The sequence below is a fragment of the Phacochoerus africanus genome, chromosome 13 (assembly GCF_016906955.1).
Source record: "Phacochoerus africanus isolate WHEZ1 chromosome 13, ROS_Pafr_v1, whole genome shotgun sequence".
In the NCBI taxonomy this organism is placed as follows: Eukaryota; Metazoa; Chordata; class Mammalia; order Artiodactyla; family Suidae; genus Phacochoerus; species Phacochoerus africanus.
This window is the reverse complement of record NC_062556.1, coordinates 8,569,924-8,590,921: the sequence shown is the minus strand read 5'-3', so window position 1 is coordinate 8,590,921 and position 20,998 is coordinate 8,569,924. Positions and strand designations below refer to the sequence as shown.

At 45.1% G+C, this 20,998-nt stretch overlaps 1 protein-coding gene across 7 annotated transcripts in view; it reads right to left on the bottom strand.

Annotated features, from left to right (window-relative positions):
• The window catches only part of FRY (FRY microtubule binding protein), a 425,213-nt gene that overhangs the window by 171,802 nt on the left and 232,413 nt on the right, over positions 1-20,998 (bottom strand). For all 7 annotated transcript variants that reach the window (XM_047755896.1, XM_047755892.1, XM_047755890.1 and 4 more), the window contains one exon: positions 7,622-7,675. In XM_047755896.1, the coding sequence (XP_047611852.1) occupies positions 7,622-7,675 (54 nt within the window). The remainder of the gene's footprint in view (positions 1-7,621; positions 7,676-20,998) is intronic.

Below are 20,998 nucleotides of genomic sequence, written 5' to 3'. Positions count from 1 at the left end.
TGCCGCATGTGGCGATGCTTCCTCTTCCCGCCTCTTCTGCATTCCTGAAACCTGATTTCTGCCCCTGCCAGAGCACTGACGCTTTCATGTCAAAGATCAGAAAGGAAAAAGCCACAGGCCACTAAGGGCCTCTTTTGCAATCACTGCCCTCAAAGCCTCCTGGACACGCGACACCCGTTCCAGGTGCTCCCGGAACTGCTTTCTTCCTCGCATGTCTGTGATGCTGCAGTCACTTCCCTGCACCTTCCGCCAGCTCCCATGTGGGTACTTCAGCAACCCCCGAGTCCAGTAAGACAATCCACCTGTGACAACGCAGGGCGGACTTCTAACACTGGTTGTTTCAGCCTGAGCCCCTTTGGGGAGTGATCCTACTTTCCTAAGCAACGAGAAAGCAACTCCCACTCACTCTATGACGCTGTTTTAAGAAATACCTCCAATAGAAGAATATCATGCAGTGTACAATGGTTTGTGTCATTTCATTTATTGTATGTTTATATCATCATTAGATATAAACAAAGGTCTAAAGGCCGAGGGGCAGAGAAAGTCGGCAAGAAGCACCTGTAGCTGGAAGGTATGTGCAATAATAAGGATTCAGTTATCACTTTATTCTACAGCCAGAATTTTCACACATGTGACTGTCACTAGTACCTCCTGTACCAGGGAAGGGTTACATACCCCCTCCTCAAGTGTGGATGATTGTGCAGGGCTGTTTTTCACCTTTTAAAATGGGTTAACTTGGTATCTGAGCTGCATTTGATCATGCTCTGCCCAGGTCCATGCTCGTTACAGGTTAGCTATTGTTTCATTCGAAAATTCAAAATAAAACGCCTTGCCCTTTATGTTTCGAAAGGATGTTTGTAAACTCTGATAACAGAATAAAGTCACTTGAAGTTAAAATGGGGAGTTAAAATGATGATATAAACATACAATAAATGAAATGACACAAAGCACACCCTTCAATGGGGCTCTCTGCACAGGTCACAGGTAGGGAACCCATCAGTGGTACCATGCCTGTGCCCTGGTATGCACTACCCTTCCCCCCACCCCCCGACCCCTGCCTCTTTTTGGCTTCCCCGGGGCATATGGAGATCCCAGGCCAGAGATCATATCTGAGCGGCAGTTGCAACCTATGCTGCAGCTGTGGCAATGCTGGATCCTTTAACCCACTGTGGATCAAACCTGCATCCTGGTGCTGCAGAGATGCCACAGATCCCGTTGTGCCACAGTGGGAACTCTGGTATAACGCTTCTTAATAAATGTGTCCAATCACAAGCATCCAGTGTAACTTCGCTGTGGAAGGAAGTCTCTTGAACTGTTTTAACATTCATCTATCAATACGAAGAGGTATTCTACGCATCAGTGAACACCACTGCAGCAAACAGCTTTCCCAAAGCCAGCTTCCAGTGAGGTCCTGGTTGCTGAAAGTGTCCACATAGGCTGCCACCTCGGGCCACCCCTGCCCTGAGAAGCTGCATCTTCCTAGGCGTCTCTTGCTTTGGGGGCCATCCTTTTATTCTGGGCATTCTTTTGCGGATGCCACTTGCTGATCCTAGATGAACTCTGCTTCCCTGTGTGATATGCTTCACCCACTTTCTCTACCCTAATCTTTCAGTCTTTGTCAGGTGACTACATAAATGAACGAGCCCCAGTTACTTCTCCTGAGATACTCCACCTGCCCTAAAAATTGAGCACATGAAAAATGGACTTAGAACCTCTCCCAGGAGTTCCCGTCGTGGTGCAGTGGTTAACGAATCCGACTAGGAACCATGAGGTTGCGGGTTCGGTCCCTGCCCTTGCTCAGTGGGTTAACGATCTGGCGTTGCCGTGAGCTGTGGTGTAGGTTGCAGACTCGGCTCAGATCCTGCGTTGCTGTGGCTCTGGCGTAGGCTGGCAGCTACAGGTCTGATTCGACCCCTAGCCTGGGAACCTCCATATGCCGCAGGAGCGGCCCAAGAAATGGCAAAAAAAAAAAAAAAAAAAAGAACCTCTCTCAAGCGCAGCATTCCTCCGAAGGACCCCTAATCCACAGAAAACAGCCCAGACTCTCACCCAGCTCCCATGGTCATGGAGCAACAGGCTCCACGGGACCCTGCCAACAGGACCCCGGGGCCCTCCCCAGCACTCTGTCCTTCTCACCATGTAAGGCTTCATCCTTGCGGCTCTTCCTCCCTGGCTTGACCCAGCCCATCCTGTCCATCTGGATGACAGATATCTTTACACTGTCACTGCGCCTTGACTACCTGTGACACACCTGTCCACCTGTCTCGCATCCCTAATGGCGCCCTACCTGAGTTGGCACAGCACTTGAGTGGTACCTTCCGCTGTATTTACAGGGTAGTGTTATTTCCTTAGGATCCGTCTTCTTCCTGGGATTGAGAATTCCTGGAGGGCAGAAACCATCGCACTGCTCTGTAACCCCAGCACTTTGCACAGGACCCAGCAAGCTCCGGGCCCTTAATGTTTCCTAGACTCAATGGGAATGCTTCCAAATCATGATTGAAAACTAGTCACCTTTCGTTTCTCCTTCTCTCAACCAATATTGATTCTTCTTAAATAATGCACTTACCATCATTCTTTCTTTCTAGTCCCACTGTCTCTATTTTATTATTTTTTTTCTTTTTAGGGCTGCACCTGTGGCATAGGAAGTTCCCAGGCTAGGTGGCAAATGAGAGCTGCAGCTGCCGGCCTACACCACAGCCCTAGCAACATGGGATCTGATCCGTGTCTGTGACTTATACCACAGCCCACGGCAATGCCGGATTCTTAACCCACTGATGGAGGCCAGGGATTGAACCCTCATCCTCATGGGTACTAGCTGGGTTCTTAACCTGCGGAGCCACAAGGGCAACTCCTCCATTTTTTTTTTTATTATTATTATTCTTTTTTTGGGGGCTGAGCCTGAGGTTCCTGGCTCAGGAATTGAACCTCTGCCACGGGAGTGACCAGAGCCACAGCAGTGACAACACTGGATCCTTAACCTGCTGAGCCACCAGTGAATGCCCCATGATCTCCATTTTAGACCGGGCCCTTTGAGCCTCAAATCTTTAACTAACCGCCTCAACTCCCAAAATGCCTCCAGCCATTAGGATCTCTCCATTCATGAGCACCGGTTCCTGGGGTTCAACATCAAGTCTCCTCTTTGAGCTCTTTGATGCTATTCTGCAGGCTAAGGCCTCACCCACAGGCATCAAGTTCTTGCATGATCTTATCCCTTCCTGGAATGCACAGACCGTATCTTTACATCTCTTCGTCCCACACAGGGCTCTGCGTGTATGTACACACACACACATACACACACACACACACACACACACACACACTCTTAATAAATGTTTGCTAAAATAAACAACTTTAATACCAGGATGGATGTTCATTTAATTTCTAAGTGCCAATTTAGAATAAATTCACGGCAGTATACATTTTCAAAATGCTGTTAGAAATCTCAACTGCCCTTATTAATTCTCATGACTATATGACTTTCTCACTGGCAGGACCTGGGAGCCCTCCCAGGCTCCCGAGCAGAGGGCAGAGCTTGCTCTCCTGGGGTCTAGACCAGGCTGGCTCCTTCCCCTGCGAGCTTCCTTACTAGCCTGAGGTTACAATGTATCTCATTACATCTTTCTTTTTGTCTCTCCCACTGGACGCGGGGCCTCTCCAGGGCAGGCAAGAGGCTTCCTTCGTGGTTATTTCCACAAGCTGGCATAATGCTCGGCGCATGGCTGCCACAGAGGAAGGGCTGTGTCAGAATGGGTCAAGTTCACGTTCATAAAACTTATAAAAAGTGAAATTCTGGGAGTGAGGGCACAAATCCCCAACTCCTCAATAGATGAATCAGTCACAGGTATGATTTTCCCTCCCACTAATAACGAGTTTCAAAAAATTAACCCTGTTGAGACACCTTTTTTTTTTTTTTTGGTCTTTTTTAGGGCCCCACCCATGGCATATGGAAGTTCCCAGGCTAGAGGTCAAATCAGACCTATAGCTGCCAGCCTATGACACAGCCACAGCAACAGGGGATCCGAGCCATGTCTGTGACCTACACCACAGTTCACGGCAATGCTAGATCCTTAACTCACTGAGTGAGGCCAGGGATCAAACTTGTGTCCTCAAGGATACGAGTCTGGGTTCGCTATCACTGAGCCACAACGGGAACGCCGAGACATCTTGTCATTTAGGAAACAGCAGGGGTTCTTTTCTAGATCTATTCTATACAAGGTTAGATGGTAATTCGGTTAAATTAAGAGCTGTTAAACCAAGAGTTAATGAAATAGAAAAGAAAAAGAAAAGAAAACTTAAGGAAACAGGAAGTTTGAACCACTAAATATATATGTTTTCAAATTCAAACTGGAAAATTGACAAATTCTAGGAGATTTCCACAGTGGAAAAAAAGAGGTACAGTATGTATATAGCACTCTTTCCTGGGAATTTTGACAAAAACAGGCTAAATCATACCTAGTAGAGACAGGTAGTATCCATTCTTCTCTTCTTTAGTTATAAAATACCTCATTTTTAGATGCACACATGGTTGCCCCACATGAAATGTCCTATCTTTCTCCCAGGTCCGTGTGGCCATGTGATCAAGCTCTAGCCAACTGGACCTAAACAGAAGTGCTGTGTGCAGTATAGGATGTTCTGGGTTTTGTTTATTTGCTTTTTTTATATATAATTTTTTTTTTCCATTTCTCATTCCTGCTGCCTGGAATACAGATGTTATGTAAGCCATACGCAGGAAAACAAAAATACAAAGATCCAGGACTGCTCTTCTTTGTACTTCTTGAATGTCAGGGAGAAGTCAACTTTCTCTTTCAAGCCACTGTTATTTTACGTGCCATTTTCAGTCAAATCTAATCTTAACAGGTACATGATCTCAGAGCCTTTACCTATTGAAAACTGCCGTCTAAATTCTCACCAACTTAGTTTTTTAAAATGCAAGCATGTTACAGAGTCAGAAGCACCAGCTTCATCATCAGAACATACAGATTTTGGCTTTGGTGGCTTCAGGCTTCAGTCCTATAATATTGGCCCACATCTCTGGGACTCATTTCCATGAAATGTCATACAGAGAAGATATGATGACACCTTCTCTTGAGCTTGTTGGAAGTTGGGTACCGCCGCTGAGAGAATATGTGAGAGGGGCTGGGTAAATTATAAAGCAGTCTGTGAGGTTATTTTTGCTTTTTGTTTTTGCTTCTGATTGGACAAAAATGAATCATGGGCTTGTCAGGTGGAGGAGTCAACAGGGCCACCCAGGCTCCAGCTCTGAAAGCACAGAAGCCCAGCTCTCTTTAGCCCGTCCCTCATGCCAGGGACATTTAAATGGGGGAAATTGATAGAAAATCTTCTCTAAACAGGGACCCGTTGTCTGCTGTCCACAGGGTGTCCTTAGCATGGGGCCACTCTACTGGTCAGCACTAAATAAATGTCACTTCTGCTGCTCCCCAAGCAGTCCTAGAGTCCAGAGCACCAAGCTCCTCCCTCATAGATGGACCTCTGGGGGAATCCAGAGAAACACCTTCCGGCCTGGAATCAGAATCAGGGGAATTACAGAACCTGGACATTTGCTATAAAGCACTAAGAGAGCCTGATACATTCCAGCCTTGCCAACAGAACCACAGTTCTCATCATTTGCCGTTGAAACGGGTGGACAGGCTCTTTAAAGGTGACTTAGCTGATTTTTTTTTTTCTTCATTGAATCCGAAGGGGAACCCACATTAGTTGTTGCCTTTTGGCCCAGGAGGCAACCTACAGACTTGGTAGGTGGCCATCTCTTGGGGTTCATGTGTCAATTATGATTTTACAATCAGAGGATAATCTTCGGTGCCTTATTTGAAAGTCCTCGTGGCCATCTCAGTATCAGTTCACTCCTAAAGCATCTTAAATACACTGAGAGGTGCTAGGAGCCGTGCTTCTGAAGCATCGGTGTGCGTGGGGGGTCACCTGGGGATCTTGTTAAGCTGCAGAGGTTGGCTTGGTAGATTGGGGCAGGGCAGACTCTGCATTTCAACATTTTGAGCAGCAAGGCTGAAAGTAGTATTGTTAATTAAGTGGCAAAGTTGGGATTTAAACCCAGGTCAGTCTACTTCCAAAGTCTCTCTCTTTTTCGCGATACTGAAATGCAGAAATAGAGTGCCGACTAATAAATGAGAAACTGTGTTGAAGCCACATTATTTGGGATACCTAATATCTGCAAGGTTAAAATAATAAAAGTACATTATTAAGCTGGCAGAAAAAAAAAAAACCTCTTTTTTTTTTTTGAAGAAAGAACAGTAATAATCTAACAGGATAGAGACAAAGACTACAAAACAGAGTGAAAATTACGGAAAACAGATCCTAAGTATTTACATTCTTAAAGAGATAAGAAAGAGCCACACTTGCCCCATTTCCAAGTGACCTGACACACTCATCCCAAGGCCCCTGATCTCCCAAGCAGAGCCAGGTGACAGTGACTAAGGCTAACAGGACAAGAGAAGACAGCTCCAGGACAGAGAGACACGAAGCCCACTCTGCATTCAGCAGTGTTCCAGAAAACAGCCAGCTCTGCCATCAACAGACGGCAAAGCCAGAGCCACCTCTGCCTCCTGAGACTGGCCGCGAGTGCGAACTGGTGAGGTCTCCCTTAGCCAACAGCTCACACGATAGAAAAAGGAGGATTTTGTATCTGCAGCCAATCCTTATATTTTTGGAGCAAACAAGTCTAGACTTCAACGGCCAGAGAATCTGCCTGCCAATGCCACACTGAAGGCAACTAGAAGGCGCTGGAGCAAGTGTACTCTCTGCCTGTCCCCATAAGACATATAAACCCCCCAGAGTATTAGATGAGGCCATGGTGCACCCAGCAGGATTCTGTCTCTGCTGCTGGCACCAAATGAGGTTTTTAAAGATCATGCTGTCCTTTGTCATTAACTACCGCAGTTTAGGAAACACCAGAAACACATCTCCCACCTCCTCTGGTGTCTGGTTACCCATCTTTCTAAATTCACCTAAAGCCCTCCCGAAGTGACAGAACCAACTGTTGAGAGTTGGAGGTCCTTTTACTAAGTCTTGATCTATTTTCAAAGGACTCCCTGTGTATTTTCTCTGTCATCACTTGTTTTGTTCATCCATCACTTTCTCTACTGGAATCTAAATTACCGTGTTGTTTTATAATTATTGCTCAGGTGGTTTTTCTCTCACAGGCTTGTGAATTCTCGAAGGGCTAAATCTGGTCCAAGATTTTGGACCACCAGTGCCTAGCGATGCGTCGAGCGAATAGCTGACATTTAATAAAATGCTGGATGAAAACGTTGAGTAAGCTGCAGGACAGGGATCTGATCATCACATGGTACCATTTATTCAGAAGAATCTTTTTTTGAATGGATGTTCCTTTATCTTTTCTCAGTTCCTGAGAAAGAACACCCAGCAAACAACCACGTGAGGACGCTATTATTTCAACACGTCCGTTCTTTCGGATTCAATTCAAGAGACATTTACTGAAAGTCTGCTATTAGCCATCACTGTAAAAGCTGCAGGACACCTGAGATCACACGTATCCTCTCTGAGCAAGTTCATCCATACACCATAGCGAGCATTCATTTTGAAATAAATGAAAACTAGTATATGACATATGTAACATATTACGTACTTGATCAAACTGGGGGTCTTCTCCACGTTGTAGAGATTTTGTCAATGGTTTTTCCTAGAAAGAAATACATACAAGAAAAATTACTAGAGGCACTTAAATATTACAAAAAATGCCACTATTGTTGCAATTTTTTCTCATCTATTTCTTCCTTAGTGGAATGAAGAGATGCTAGTTTTCAGATGATTGAGAAATGGTTCTTTATTGCATGATCATTACCACCTGGAATTTTTTTTTTTTTTTGGCTTTTTTAGGGTCCAACCCACAGTGTATGGAAGGTCCCAGGCTAGTGGTCAAACCGGAGCTACAGCTGCCGGCCTACAGCACAGTGACAGCAACTTGGGAGCCGAGCCGAATCTGCGACCTACACCACAATTCACGGCAACGCTGGATCCCCGACGCACTGAGCGAGGCCAGGGATTGAACCCACAATCCCACGGATACTCGTCCGATGTTCAGATTTGTTTCCACTGAGCCACGATGGGAACTCCACCCGCAGGATTCTTGCTACTTATCCTCACATACACCCCTTTGACCAAGACATTAAAAATCTGATGCTATAAGTGGTGCTGTGTTTTCAAGGGAAACCACAAAATAAAATTAGGGAATGTGTGTGAAAAATTTTAGTACTTATCTTAGGACTTGACCGATAATAAAAAGTTGAAAATGATACACTATTTCAGGTCCCTAGATTTAGAAACAAAATAAGATCTGACTATTAGTCTGGTGTTGCGGGGCAGCCGGCCAACCATACACTTACCAGATGTGATCAGTGAATCTTGAGCGTGTTATTATGACTTGTGACACATGCGCGTCTCTGCAAGAATAATCTGCGTGGTGACAGAGGTCGACAGAAATTTATTTTCCTAATTGTCATGCCTTTATTTACGCTGGAAAGCCTTAACTGACTTTCCAGGAGGGCATTTTATCATTATTTATCCTTATCTGTATCTTTTTTGGGCAGATTGGAAGGTAATACTGACCCAAATTTCATTTAGGATTAGAAACCACACAGAAGCTATACATCAAAAAATAATGTTCGGAGTTCCCATTGTGGCTCAGTGGTAACGAACCTGACTAGTATTCATGAGGATTCAAGTTGATCCCTGGCCTCACTCAGTGGGTTAAAGGATTTGGCGTTGCTGTGATTATGAGCTGTGGTTTAGGTTGCATACGTGGCTTGGATTTGGGGTTACTGGGGCCATGGTGTAGGCCGGTGGCAACAGCTCCCATTCAACCCGTAGCCTGGAACTTCCATGCACCATAGGTGCGGCCACCCCCACCCCCCCCCGCCAAAAAAAAGTTAGACTTTAGGCAATGCAGGTGTCCTAGAAAGAGTCCATTTCTATTTTGCTGACTGCACAGACTCTTTCCCTAGCTCGTTTCCCCAAACTTCTCCACTGAAAAGATGAAGTTTACCCAAGGCAGATGTGAGCCCCACTCCCACCCCAGCATGGGCTGGGCTCAGTCTGGGCATTTGAAGCTTTACCAGGAACCACTTGAATTAACTGCTCTGCCTCATTTGCAAAATACACAGCTTCAAAACACCTATTCATCTACATAAAGAGAATGGTGCATTCTTAAAGGCTAATCAGCATTTTCTCTTCAAAGTATATTGTCTTGAACATACAGGTGGGAGAGTGGATCCCCACGTGTAGGTAAGAACAGGGCAGAACAGCTAAAGAAGCAACGGATTCCAGTGAATTCTACAAGGAGACAAATTCAGCGAATAAGCTGTGCAGGATTTCCTGTGTATGTGAAGGTTATGAGGTCATCTGAAGTTCATTGTAAAACCAAAACACAAATATGAAAATTAAAAAAGTGAAAACAGGAGTTCCTGTCGTGGCTCAGAGGAAATGAATCTGACTAGTATCCATGAGGACATGGTTTCGATCCCTGGCCTCACTGAGTGGGTTAAAAGGATCTGGTGTTGCCATGAGCTGCGGTGTAGGTCGCTGATGCAGCTCGGATCTGGCACTGCTGTGACTTGTGGCGTAGGCCAGAGGCTAACAGCTCTGATTCGACCCCTAGCCTGGGAACTGCTGCAGGTGTGGCTCTCAAAAAAGAAAAAAAAAGTGAAAACAGGTGGTGTCAGGTCCCACAAACATCTTTGGGGAACAAACATCTCTTTTCAATGTTTGATTTCCTCACTGCTCAACAGGAGGCCTCACCATGTGTTAAATGCTCGCTGGGGTAGGATGCTGACGAGAGGAGCACTTCCGGCCACTGGGGAGAAGAGCCGGAATTGTCACTAGGAGGGTTAGCTGGACTCGCTCCTATTCAGATCCCAGCCGCACTGTCCCTCCTCAAGGCAGCTCTTCTCTGCATCCTCTCCAAAGGCCTGGTCGACAGCCCTCCCACCCTCCTTCCCTGCCTGCAAAGCTCTGGACACTCCTCCTTTCATGGCACTTCCCAGGGAGTGAAGTCACTTCACACTGGGGAATCGTGCTGACTGCCACCCCCACTAGACCATAAGCTCCTGAAACCTAAGACCCCCTGTCTGTTTCTCGCAGTTACAGGACTTGGTAGTGGCTAAACATCTGCCAAATGAATCAAAGCTCCAGGCTAAAGACATCCGGTTTCTTCAACTATGAGATCCTCTTATTTGTGTGTGTGTGTGTTGTGTTGTAAGTTAAAGAAAGTTTTAAATGTATTTTTCATTGTGGCAAAAATAGGTAACACAAGATTTACCATTCTGATGATTTTTAAATGTACTCTCCTGCAACATCAGGTACATTTACAATGTTCAACCCTCACCACGCTCTAACTTATGAGGACTCCTTTTAATGTCAAGCAATTTCAAGAAATTCCCAACCACAATGTAAATTGGTACAACCGCCATGGAACACAGTATGGAGGTTCCTCAGAAAACTCAATACAGAACCACCGTATGATCCAGCAATCCCCCTCCTGGGCATATATCTGGATCGAACTGCAATACAAAAAGATACATGCACCCCTATGTTCACAGCAGCACTATTCACAATAGCCAAGACATGGAAGCAACCTAAATACCCATGGATGAATGGATAAAGAAGATGAATGGATTAAGGAGACACGGTGCATATATACAATGGAATACTACTCAGCCATAAAAAGAACAAAATAATGCCATGTGCCGCAACATGGATGAAGCAAGCAATTATCATGCCAAATTAAGTGAGTCAGAAGGAGAAAGACAAATACTATACGGTATCACTTATATGTGGAATCTAAACTATGGCACAAATGGGAGTTCCTATTGTGGCAAAGCAGAAACAAGTCCGACTAGGAACCAGGAGGTTGTGGGTTCGATTCCTGACCTCACTCAGTGGGTTAAGGATCCTGCATTGCTGTGGCTATGGCATAGGCTGGCAGCTACAGCTCTGACTTGACCTCTAGCCTGGGAACGTCCATATGCCATGGGTATGGCCCTAAAAAGCAAAAAAAAAAAAATATATATATGTGTGTGTGTGTGTGTGTGTGTGTGTGTGTGTGTGTGTGTGTATGTGTGTGTATGAGTATATATGGAAAACGGGGATAATCTATATGGGAGATGGTAACAGACTCAGCCAAAAGATAACGGCTGACACACATGAGGATCTGTAGGCTCTCGTGTTGTCAGCAGTCCATACCTTGGGAACCTGTGATCCTTCTTTCATCCCGAATGATGAGATCCTGTCCCGGGGGGAAGGAAGGTGACCATGTCCACCACAGTCTGGCATGTCCCATGCCTAAAGGCCATTTTTTCCCCCAACACTAGGTGGGTGGGCATGCTGACAAATAAGATATTTTACGCTTACACATGTTTTCATAGAAATAAAGGAAATAACCTCTGGCAAGCTTCACTTTCTCTAGCAGCAACGTTGATTCAGTAAGTTGTTGCCCTACTCAAAGTCAAGTCCATTAGCCGATTACCTGAGTTTCACATGTCCATAAAACAGCATACCTCTACACGAAGTTCCCCTGAACTATTTTTACACAAATATGCTGCCTCATCATATTCTTCGAAGACTTAGTTTAAATGTCACTTCCAAGATGAAGCCATTCCCCACTTTTCCCAGGCAGTCATCTGTTAGTTGTCACAGGGCAGTTTGCATCTGTTCTTATCAGCATTCCCACTGTGTTGTAACCTGTCCATCTCCCCACACTCCTAGCACGGAGTTGAATTATCAGGGTTGAATTATCAGGGTTGATTAACTGTATATTTTCCCTTCCATGTGGAAAGATAACTGTGGGCACAGACACTCGAGTTCACATTTTAATGTCCACAAGATTAATCTCTGCATCAACATAGATTTTATCAGCGTATGAAGGTTAAAGAGGACACTTGAGGAAGACACAATCACGCTGGCTAAAAAGTAAAGAGAAAAGAAGGAAGGAAGGCGAGAGGGAGGCTAACTTCCTCAAGCTTAGTGGAGAACCACCTGAATACAGGGCAAAAAAGAGAAAAAAGAGAACTGTCTGGATATATGCCCAAGAGTGGGATTGCTGGGTCCTATGGTACTTCTACGTATAGTTTTCCAAGGTACCTCCATACTGTTCTCCATAGTGGTTGTACCAGCTTATATCCCAGCAACAGTGCAGGAGGGTTCCCTTTTTTCCACACCCCTTCCAGCATTTGTGATTTGTGGACTTAGTAATGATGGCCATTCTGACTGGTGTGAGGTGGTACCTCCTAGTAGTTTGGATTTGCATTTCTCTCATCATCAGGGATGTTGAGCATTTTTTCATGTGCTTATTGGCCATCTGGTTATCTTCTTTGGAGAAATGTCTACTCAGGTCTTTTGCCCATTTTTCAGTTGGGTTGGTGACAGAACACTGTAACCCCAGCTATAATGGAAAAACAGAAAAATCAAAAACAAAAGAGAGAGGGAGAACTGGTGTGGAGTGGTTCTGCTTGAGGTTATCCAGGAAAAGATCCGCGAATGGAATCCAAGGTCTGCACATTCAAGAGAGCTTGGTTCTCAAAGAGCACTACATGAATAGCAAAATGAAGTCAATTCAGAACAAACAATGGGTATCTAAAGAACAAGCAGAAACAGACTGTGATGCTGGAGGCTCAAAATAATGGTCGCACTTGTCCAACAAGAACACTCTATATACTTTACAAATTTGTCTTCGTTCTATATTTTAGTGCAAATTTACTTCTTCACTAAAGGTTCATTCGTTGAATTGAATGATATGTTTGTTTTTCCAAAATCGATCTAACCCCCCCCCAAAATTTTGAGGTAATGAATCCCTGAAAATTCTCAGGACTCCAAAACTGGGAGACCTGAGCCTGGGACTCGACCTTGCCCAGAAGCTCCAGCTCACTGGGTGACAGGGAACAGAAGAGGTGGGCAAACCAAAAACATCTGGAGACCTGACCTTGAACATCTGGAGTTGCCAACAGCACAAGGAGAGAAAAACAGGCCCTTAAGTCCCTTCAGATGAGAGCCAAGTCCCTCTATGGAAGAGTTGTGACCCAAAAAAACCCCCTCTGAACCTAACCAAGGCTTTAGATGTCACTTCCAATTGTCCAACTTTCAGGAAATAGAGGAGTTAGGAAGGGGGAGAAGGCTGTGTTCTACTAAGCCACAGGGATGCAGTCAGTATGATCCAGAATGAAGGAAACCCAAGAAAGACATTTCTTCAATAAAAAATTTCAAGGAACAGAAAATGCAAGTGGATCCCCAAGATTTTTTTTGGAAAAGGATTGTACAAGGTGGCTCCTCTCTGGATCCCGATTCCAATAACCTGCGAGGAGACAGCATGGCATTCACGCGACCCCTGGTGACTTGAATATTTATTAGATACTTGATGATGTTCTGGGGTTATTTTAATTTTTTAGGTGTGGTGAAAAGGAATCTTTACCTTTTAGAGAGACATGCTGAAATACTCAGAGACTAAATGATATGGTTTCTAGTATGTGTTTCAAATAATATTGAGGCAAGGTGCCAGGAACGTAACCAACTGGCCAGGAGTGTTGAGAACTGCTGGAGTGATCACAGCGTTCACCACGCAGTCTCTGCATCTTAGGGTATGTCTGAAGTTCTCCATTAAAAAACCAAACAAGGAGGTCCCATTGCGGGGCCTAGCAGGTTAAGAATCCAACCCATGAAGATATGGGTTCGATCCCTGGCCTCACTCAATGGGTTAGGGATCTGGTGTGGCTGCAAGCTGTGCCTGGGATCTGGCATTGCTGTGGCTGGGGAACTTCCACATGCCACAGGTGTGGCCCTAAGAAGAAAACAAACAAACAAATCAAACAAGGGAGTTCCCTCTGTGGAGCAGGGGGTTAAGGACCTGGCATTGCCACAGCTGCAGCTTGGATGTATTCCCTGACCCAGGAACTTCCATATGCCTTGGGGGTGGCCAAAAAAACAAAACAAAACAAACAAACAAAAAAAAACACGAGCAAACAAAAGCTAACAACAGGGTAAGATGATGTGTCTCTTCTGTTACCACCAAAAAAAGATTTTTATGTCTCATTTTCCAATTTGGAGTAAGTCCCCTAAACTGATTCCGATGGCACAGACCCAACTCTTTAGCTCTCCCTAATGCTGCTGCAGCAGGAACCCCCCTCCATTTCTTCCCATTTCCAGGCAGGATCTGGGGGGCAAGCCTCTTGCCTGCTGTGTGCGAAGCAAGCTGCCTTGCTCAGTCTGCACTGTTCGCGTCCCCTGAATCCAAGAGCACTGCTGTCTGGACCACCCGAGAGGGCTTGGCTCCTGGGAGGAAGAAGCCTGTAGGGGTTCAAGTCTCTCCACAGGAACAGAGCAAGGTCCCTGTGCGTGCGTCTCACACCTTGGGACGTTCCAACCTCTCCCTCCCTTAAGAAAACACAAAAACACAAACTCAAAAAGCTCTTTGTGCCCATAGCTACCTGAGAAGGCCACTGACTTCTAACTCAACTTCCAAACAGTTTCGGGGGATCCTGGCACCATGTTGCACTCTATGGTCTTTTCACACCAGGCCTCTGTGTCATCAAAAAGAAAAGACGGCCCAACATGACAGTTCGTGGCAGGTAGACGAGTCTAGAGAGAGAGTCTTAGGTATCCAGAGGTGTTTGCTTTGGGAGATAGAAAGGGCTTATTGAATAAATCACTTTCTACTTCTGAATTCTCAGTGGCCTAAAAGAATCCCCGACACACCCCCTCACGGGTAGGACTTCACTAATCTCAGTGGGTCCCAATTATTATGGTCCTTAGAGATGTGTCAATAAACATGTCACCCAGCAATGCCATGAGCGTCACTATGAGCTTATGCAATTTGTTAAATATATCACTAACCCGGCTTAGGAAGATGCTATTTTAATGCCTTTTAATTATTATATAACAGTTCAGGGCGTGGACGTTGGAACCTGAGAAACTTGACTTTGAATCCTGGGTCCCTCATTAAATCTGACTTAACCTCTCTCAGCGTCAGTTCACTTTCAGGTAAAGTAAGGATACAGGATGCTGACTACCGCACAGAATTGAGAGATGAATGCTACAGAGTACGCTGTAATTAAGAGGCATTACTGCTATTAAAATCCCTTTTTAATACCTTCAGTATAGCATTAGATAAGATTAAAATGTGTAACCTCTTTCAGAATGTTCAGGAGCTGAAACCACGTTCCACTCTTTTCCTGGGGCAACACGTACTCCTGATAACATTAATTAAAGCTTCCATTTCGGCTTCTTAGAAGCTTCCAAATGTAACTAGCAAGCTGGATTACCGAAAGTAGGCAAGAAGTATTGCAAAGAGTTAATTGTCCCCCCTCTTAGAAAAAAAATCTAACATTGTTACAAGGACTTGAGTTCTTAATGTGTAATGTAGAGGAAACCTTTTAATTTAATGGTGGGATGCTATAAAAACCACCAAATTTAAAAAAACAAACACCACCTTCTCAAGTCTTGAATCTACAGGGTTTCTGATGACAAGGATGCAACAACAAGGTCCTACTGTGTGACACAGGGAACTCTATCTAATCCTGGGGAGAAACCATAATGAAAAGAACGTAAAAAGAATGTATATATGTGTGTATAACTCCATCACTTTGCTACATAGCAGAAATGAATACAACACAGCAAATCAACTCTACTTCAATTAAAAAATTTAAAGAGAACACGTCTGCATAACGGACCCAGGATTTTGATACCATCAGCAGGGAATTTTTATAATGCACATCTGTTTGAGTAGGTTATGAAAACTTTCCAGAGCTGAACTTCTGCAAGTGGCATCTCTTTTCTTCAGCAGAACACAGGCGGATAAATCATGAGCTGCCCGCTTCAGAGCCGAGAGCTGTGGGTGCAACTGTTGAAATGTCACTAAAGCACTTCCTCCCAAACTCTCAGCCCAGAGCGGGTGGGCTAGCAACCGCCCCCCCCCCAACACTAAACCAAAGGAAAATGGGGTTCAAAATAGCGCCATGCCTGACATATATTGTTTTCTTCCCATCTTGTTTGTGCCAACTTTGATTCGGCTTTGGAGACAGATCTCAGGAATAAGCCTGAGAAGTCACATCTGCATGTTAACCATTTCTCCCCCAACGTCTCTCCCTACATGAGGGGCCATCAGGGACTTGGGGTCAGAGGCATCTTGAAGACATACTCAGGTCATTTGTAATTAAAAACAATTTTATTAAAGTTGATTTACAATGTTGTGCCAATTTCTGCTAGACAGCAACGTGACCCGATCCTGCATATACATACATTCTTTTTATCACCCTATCTTCCATCCTGTTCTATCACAAGAGATTGGATATAGTTCTCTGTGCTGTTGCATCGGGATCTCATTGCTTATCCATTCTAAACAAAAACAGTTTGCATCTACTAACCGCAACCTCCCCGTCCATCCCACTCCCTCGGCCACCGCAAGTCTGTCCTCCATGGCTGCACCCGGGTCACTTTGATTTTACCTGCAGGGACCACGGAACTTCTGGCAAAGGACTGAGCCCCCTTGGTGGTGAAAATAGACATCACTCCGTGCTGTTTCACCCAGGTTTCTAATAAGGACTCGGGAGCACTAGGTAAATCAATTGAGATCTATGGAAGGAAAGGAGCTTAGAGAAGCAGAGGACACGATGTGTCCCTTTCACCCCATTCAGCTACTAAGTGGATTTCTTTAAATGAGAAAATATATGCTGATTCTCACCCAAAATACTGGAGAAAAATCCCAAGATCAAGAGAAGGACAGTATCTCCAATCAGTTAAAAGTACTAGCAAGGAAGAGGCTGCCTGGTGTCCTGTGAGATGAAACGAGAAGGTATATTCAAAATCTGCAACAGACCTTGGGCACTTTTCCTGAAAACTAAAAACTCTTGAGACAATCTGCCCTATTTGCATCTGGCTTTGCACATTTCACAGAAGCCGGTTTCTCTGCCAAACGTAACAGTCCCCACTACAAATCCATTATTTGAACACTGGATGGGAAACTCCAATTAAATTCAGCTATAAAGTTAATCTTCATTTAACTGTACAAAAGAGCCACTCCACAGGCATTAAAAAACAAAACAAAACAAAAAACAAAACTACAGCAGCTACCAAGAAATGTAAGATGCCACTCTGCTCATTTTTTCCTGGCTTAACATTCTATTTCGTTAGTATTTTGGATTTTTTTTTGGTCCCCGTATGCCACCCTGACGGTGCATGGTGCGTCCACTGAGTGGACAGTGAGTGCAAGTGCATGGACCTTGCCCTGAGTCCTCTGGGACCCTGCACCATCCGTCAGCTCCTCGGTCCCCAGATGTCAACTTCTCCCGCTCTCCCAGCTTTTTCTCCACTAGCCACAGGCTTAGAGCTTTTCATCTGAACACCTGCCTCCAGCATATCCACCTCTGGCTACTATTGCCTTTCATCCTTGATTCTCCAATGAGTGGTCTACCTTTCCTGCCTTGTCTTTCTCTCCTACTCTTTCTATTTTTTTATTTTATTTTTTACTTTTAAGTGTTTTCCATTTTTAAATGAAAGTACAGTGTTTTCCATTTTTAAATGACTTATAAGGTTGTACCCACTTCTGCTGTACAGCAAAGGGCCACACACTCTCTCTTCCTTTCCTATTCTCTTCCATCATGGTCTATCCCAAGAGACTGGATACAGTCCTTGTGCAGTACAGTCAGACCTCACTGCTCACCCATTCCAAATGGAATAGTTTCCATCTACGAATCCCAACCTCCTGGTCCATCCCATGCTCTTTCCCCTACTCTTTCTTCAATCACATGTAAGCTGACTTTTCTGTCACCACCAAAAGCAGTCTCCCTGGAAGCCCAGTGACTTTCCAAATAGCAATCTGGTAGCCATTTTTTGGAACTTGCCTTTCCGTCCCTTTCAGCTGCAATGAGACATCAGTGACTCCCATCTTCCCACTCGAATCACTCCATCCCCACCTTTTCTCCTCCTCCTCCATCAGACATTCCTTCTCTGGGTCTCTCATAGGCTGGTCTTGCTCCTCCAATGTTTGCATTTCTTGTATGTATGTGTATAACAATCCCTGTGCTAAACAGTAGAAATTAATACAACACTGCAAATCAACTACACTTCCAAAAACAAAAACCAAAACCAAAAAACTAACCCAACTTGTTCAGTTCCTAGGAAGCTGTCTTCCCAATGAGATGTTAAGCTTTGCTGGGAGGAGAGAGGAGCAGTGATTGAACCCAGGCCACAGTGGGGAAAGCATCATGTCCTAACCACTAGGCTACCAGAGACCTTCAATGTTAAGCTTTCTGAGATCAGGAAGGGTCAAGGTACAGTTTTACTTCTGAGTAATTTCTTCCCTCCCCCGCTGCACCTGTCATAATGCTTTGCATGACAAATAAAATACATGAGAGTGCTCAAGAAATAAAAGATTATATTCTCCAAGGATATTGTGGGGATTTGAAATCAATCACATTTTTGATTTATCTTCTGGTGCCCCTAACATCGTGTCTGTATACACACACACACACACACACCCCCTTCTCACACTTCACCAAACCACCTCTCATCAAAAAAATCATTCCTGTCCTTCAAGGTCCATTTATTCAGCACAGTCCCCTGATCGCTCCTCCAGGATGGGACAGCAGTTTCGCACGTCCGTGGCTCTTTGGTGTTCTCTGGGTCTTATGCACCAAGCCAAAGTCATCCCGGTTATCCACAACCACACCTCTTACCAAGTGGACTGGAGCTTGGACTTTGGAGTCGCCCAAATCAGGATGTAAATCGGGACATTAAGCCTAACTGTACCAGCTTTGCTAAAGAGTAAACATCCCAGATTCACTTCTCCGACTAAAAATTAGGGCCATGAGTACAGTGTTTAAGAGCAAGGGTCCAGGAGTTCTCGTCATGGCTCAGCGCTAACAACCCAGACTAGAATCCATGAGGACATGGGTTTGATCCCTGGCCTTGCTCAGTGGGCTAAGGATCCAGCGTTGCGGTGAGCTGCGGTGTTGGTTGCAGAGGCGGCTCAGATCCCATGTGGCTGTGGCTGTGGGGCAGGCTGGCAGCTGTAGCTCTGATTTGACACCTAGCTTGGGAACCTCCATATGCCGCAGATGTGCACCCCTGCTCAGTTAAAAAAAAGAAAGAAAAAAAGAGCAAGTATCCAGGACGTGGCTGAGTGATGTTGAACCAGTTGTTTCCTTGTACGTGAAGTGGGTGTAAGAGCACCTATCTCATGATGTTGATAAGCAAATTAGGTGAATTGGTACCATTCAAGTATTGAGAACAGTGCCCAGCACTCAGTGGGCCTTATAGACATGTCAACCGTGCCGATTATTACCTGTCTGCTAGGGTTAATGCGGAAACCAATGCACCTGAAACAAGACAGATGAGCCAAAAATGGAAGGGATTCCTATACAAATCCACTTTATCCCTCTTTGTATAATGCAGAGCCTCAAGGACAATCACTTGCACTCGGAAGTTAGAAAATACTATCTAACTATCTATCTAAAGCTACTATTAAAAATACCCTAGAGAATATATGCTATTATAATTGTTAACATGGTCTGTGGAAATCGAGACTTGGGCCGGTTACTCACAAACATAGGTGACACACTCATGTGACGGAAGGGGAAGGATGAGGAGGCATCCTAAGCACCTGGGAGTAGCAGATACACCCTCTTGTACATCAAATTGATGAGCAACAAGGGCCTGCCTACTGTGTAGCTCAGGGAGCTACACTGAATATCTTGTAATAACCTATGATGGAGAATAAGCTGGAGGAGAATCGGGAAAAAGAGACGTGTGCTGGATAAAACTGGACTCGAACACTCAGGGTATTCAAAGGCGACTGAAAATATCATGGAATGTAGGTTAAATGGAATTCTACTCAGCAATAAAGAGGACTGAATGGCTGGGAACTAATACAAAATGGATGTGCCTCAAATCCATTACGCGGAGTCAAACAAACTAGACACAAAAGCGTCCCTAGTGTGTGACTTCCATGTACACAAAATTCTAGAAAATGGGAATTCATCCATAAAGAGCTTGGCCATTGCCTGCGGCCACAGGTGGTGGCAGAGGCCGTCTGCAGAGGGGAACAAGGGAACTCCCGGGGACGGTGGAGACGTTCTGCATGGGGACGGGGGTGCTGCTGACACAGGTGCCTGCATTTGTCCAAACTCATCAAACCATAGGTTTTAAATCCCTGCAGCTTGCTGTATGTAAATTACACTTTGATAATACTGATTTGAAGTTAAACTCTTCACTGAATGAATGAGAAGAATCCCTCATCTTTCTGAAAGGCATTTTACCTTCTTAGAGACCAAGGGAGGAGGGGAAGCCATTCTGACCTTAGCGCCTGAACACACGTCCCATTCTCCATGGCCATGGAGAGGCCAACGTGAGCATAAACATGGCAGCCTCTGCTTTGGAGACGTTCACAACGCACTATGCAGCCCCTGGCGAATCCCAGGAAACCCTGGGCAAGGGGGTATGGATGAGCCACAGGGCTGCTCTTTGTGGGGTAAGGTACTGATCCCAACGTGCTGGCTGGGAATCTCCAGAACGACAGCATCTGGACTGACCTGCCTGGTCTGTACAGGGTGTTCTTTAGACGGAAAGGAAGCGCTAACACTCTACAACCCTTCCAGCCAAGGGCCTCTCAGGGTGTTCCTGTCAGGTCAGCAGCTGACACGCGTGAGTAGAAACCACTTCACTCAGCGTCACGGGCAAACCTCTAGGAGGGGATCTGATCACACAGGGTCATTCCCTGAACCAGCAGCTAGAACCCGAGTGGAGGGGGTGCTGCCACCGCTGCCATTCCCTGATGGGAATGTGGCTACACTCAGTGGTAAGCATTTTCATTCCTATTCAAGTTCCACAGCCCATAAGGATCTTGAGTTGTTGTTTCACACACGAGATTAAAAAAGGCAGTTTCACAGACAGCATCCTCTTCATAATCATCATTACACAGGACTCATGACATATCCAGACGCATGCAACCAATCAAAACTTCCCA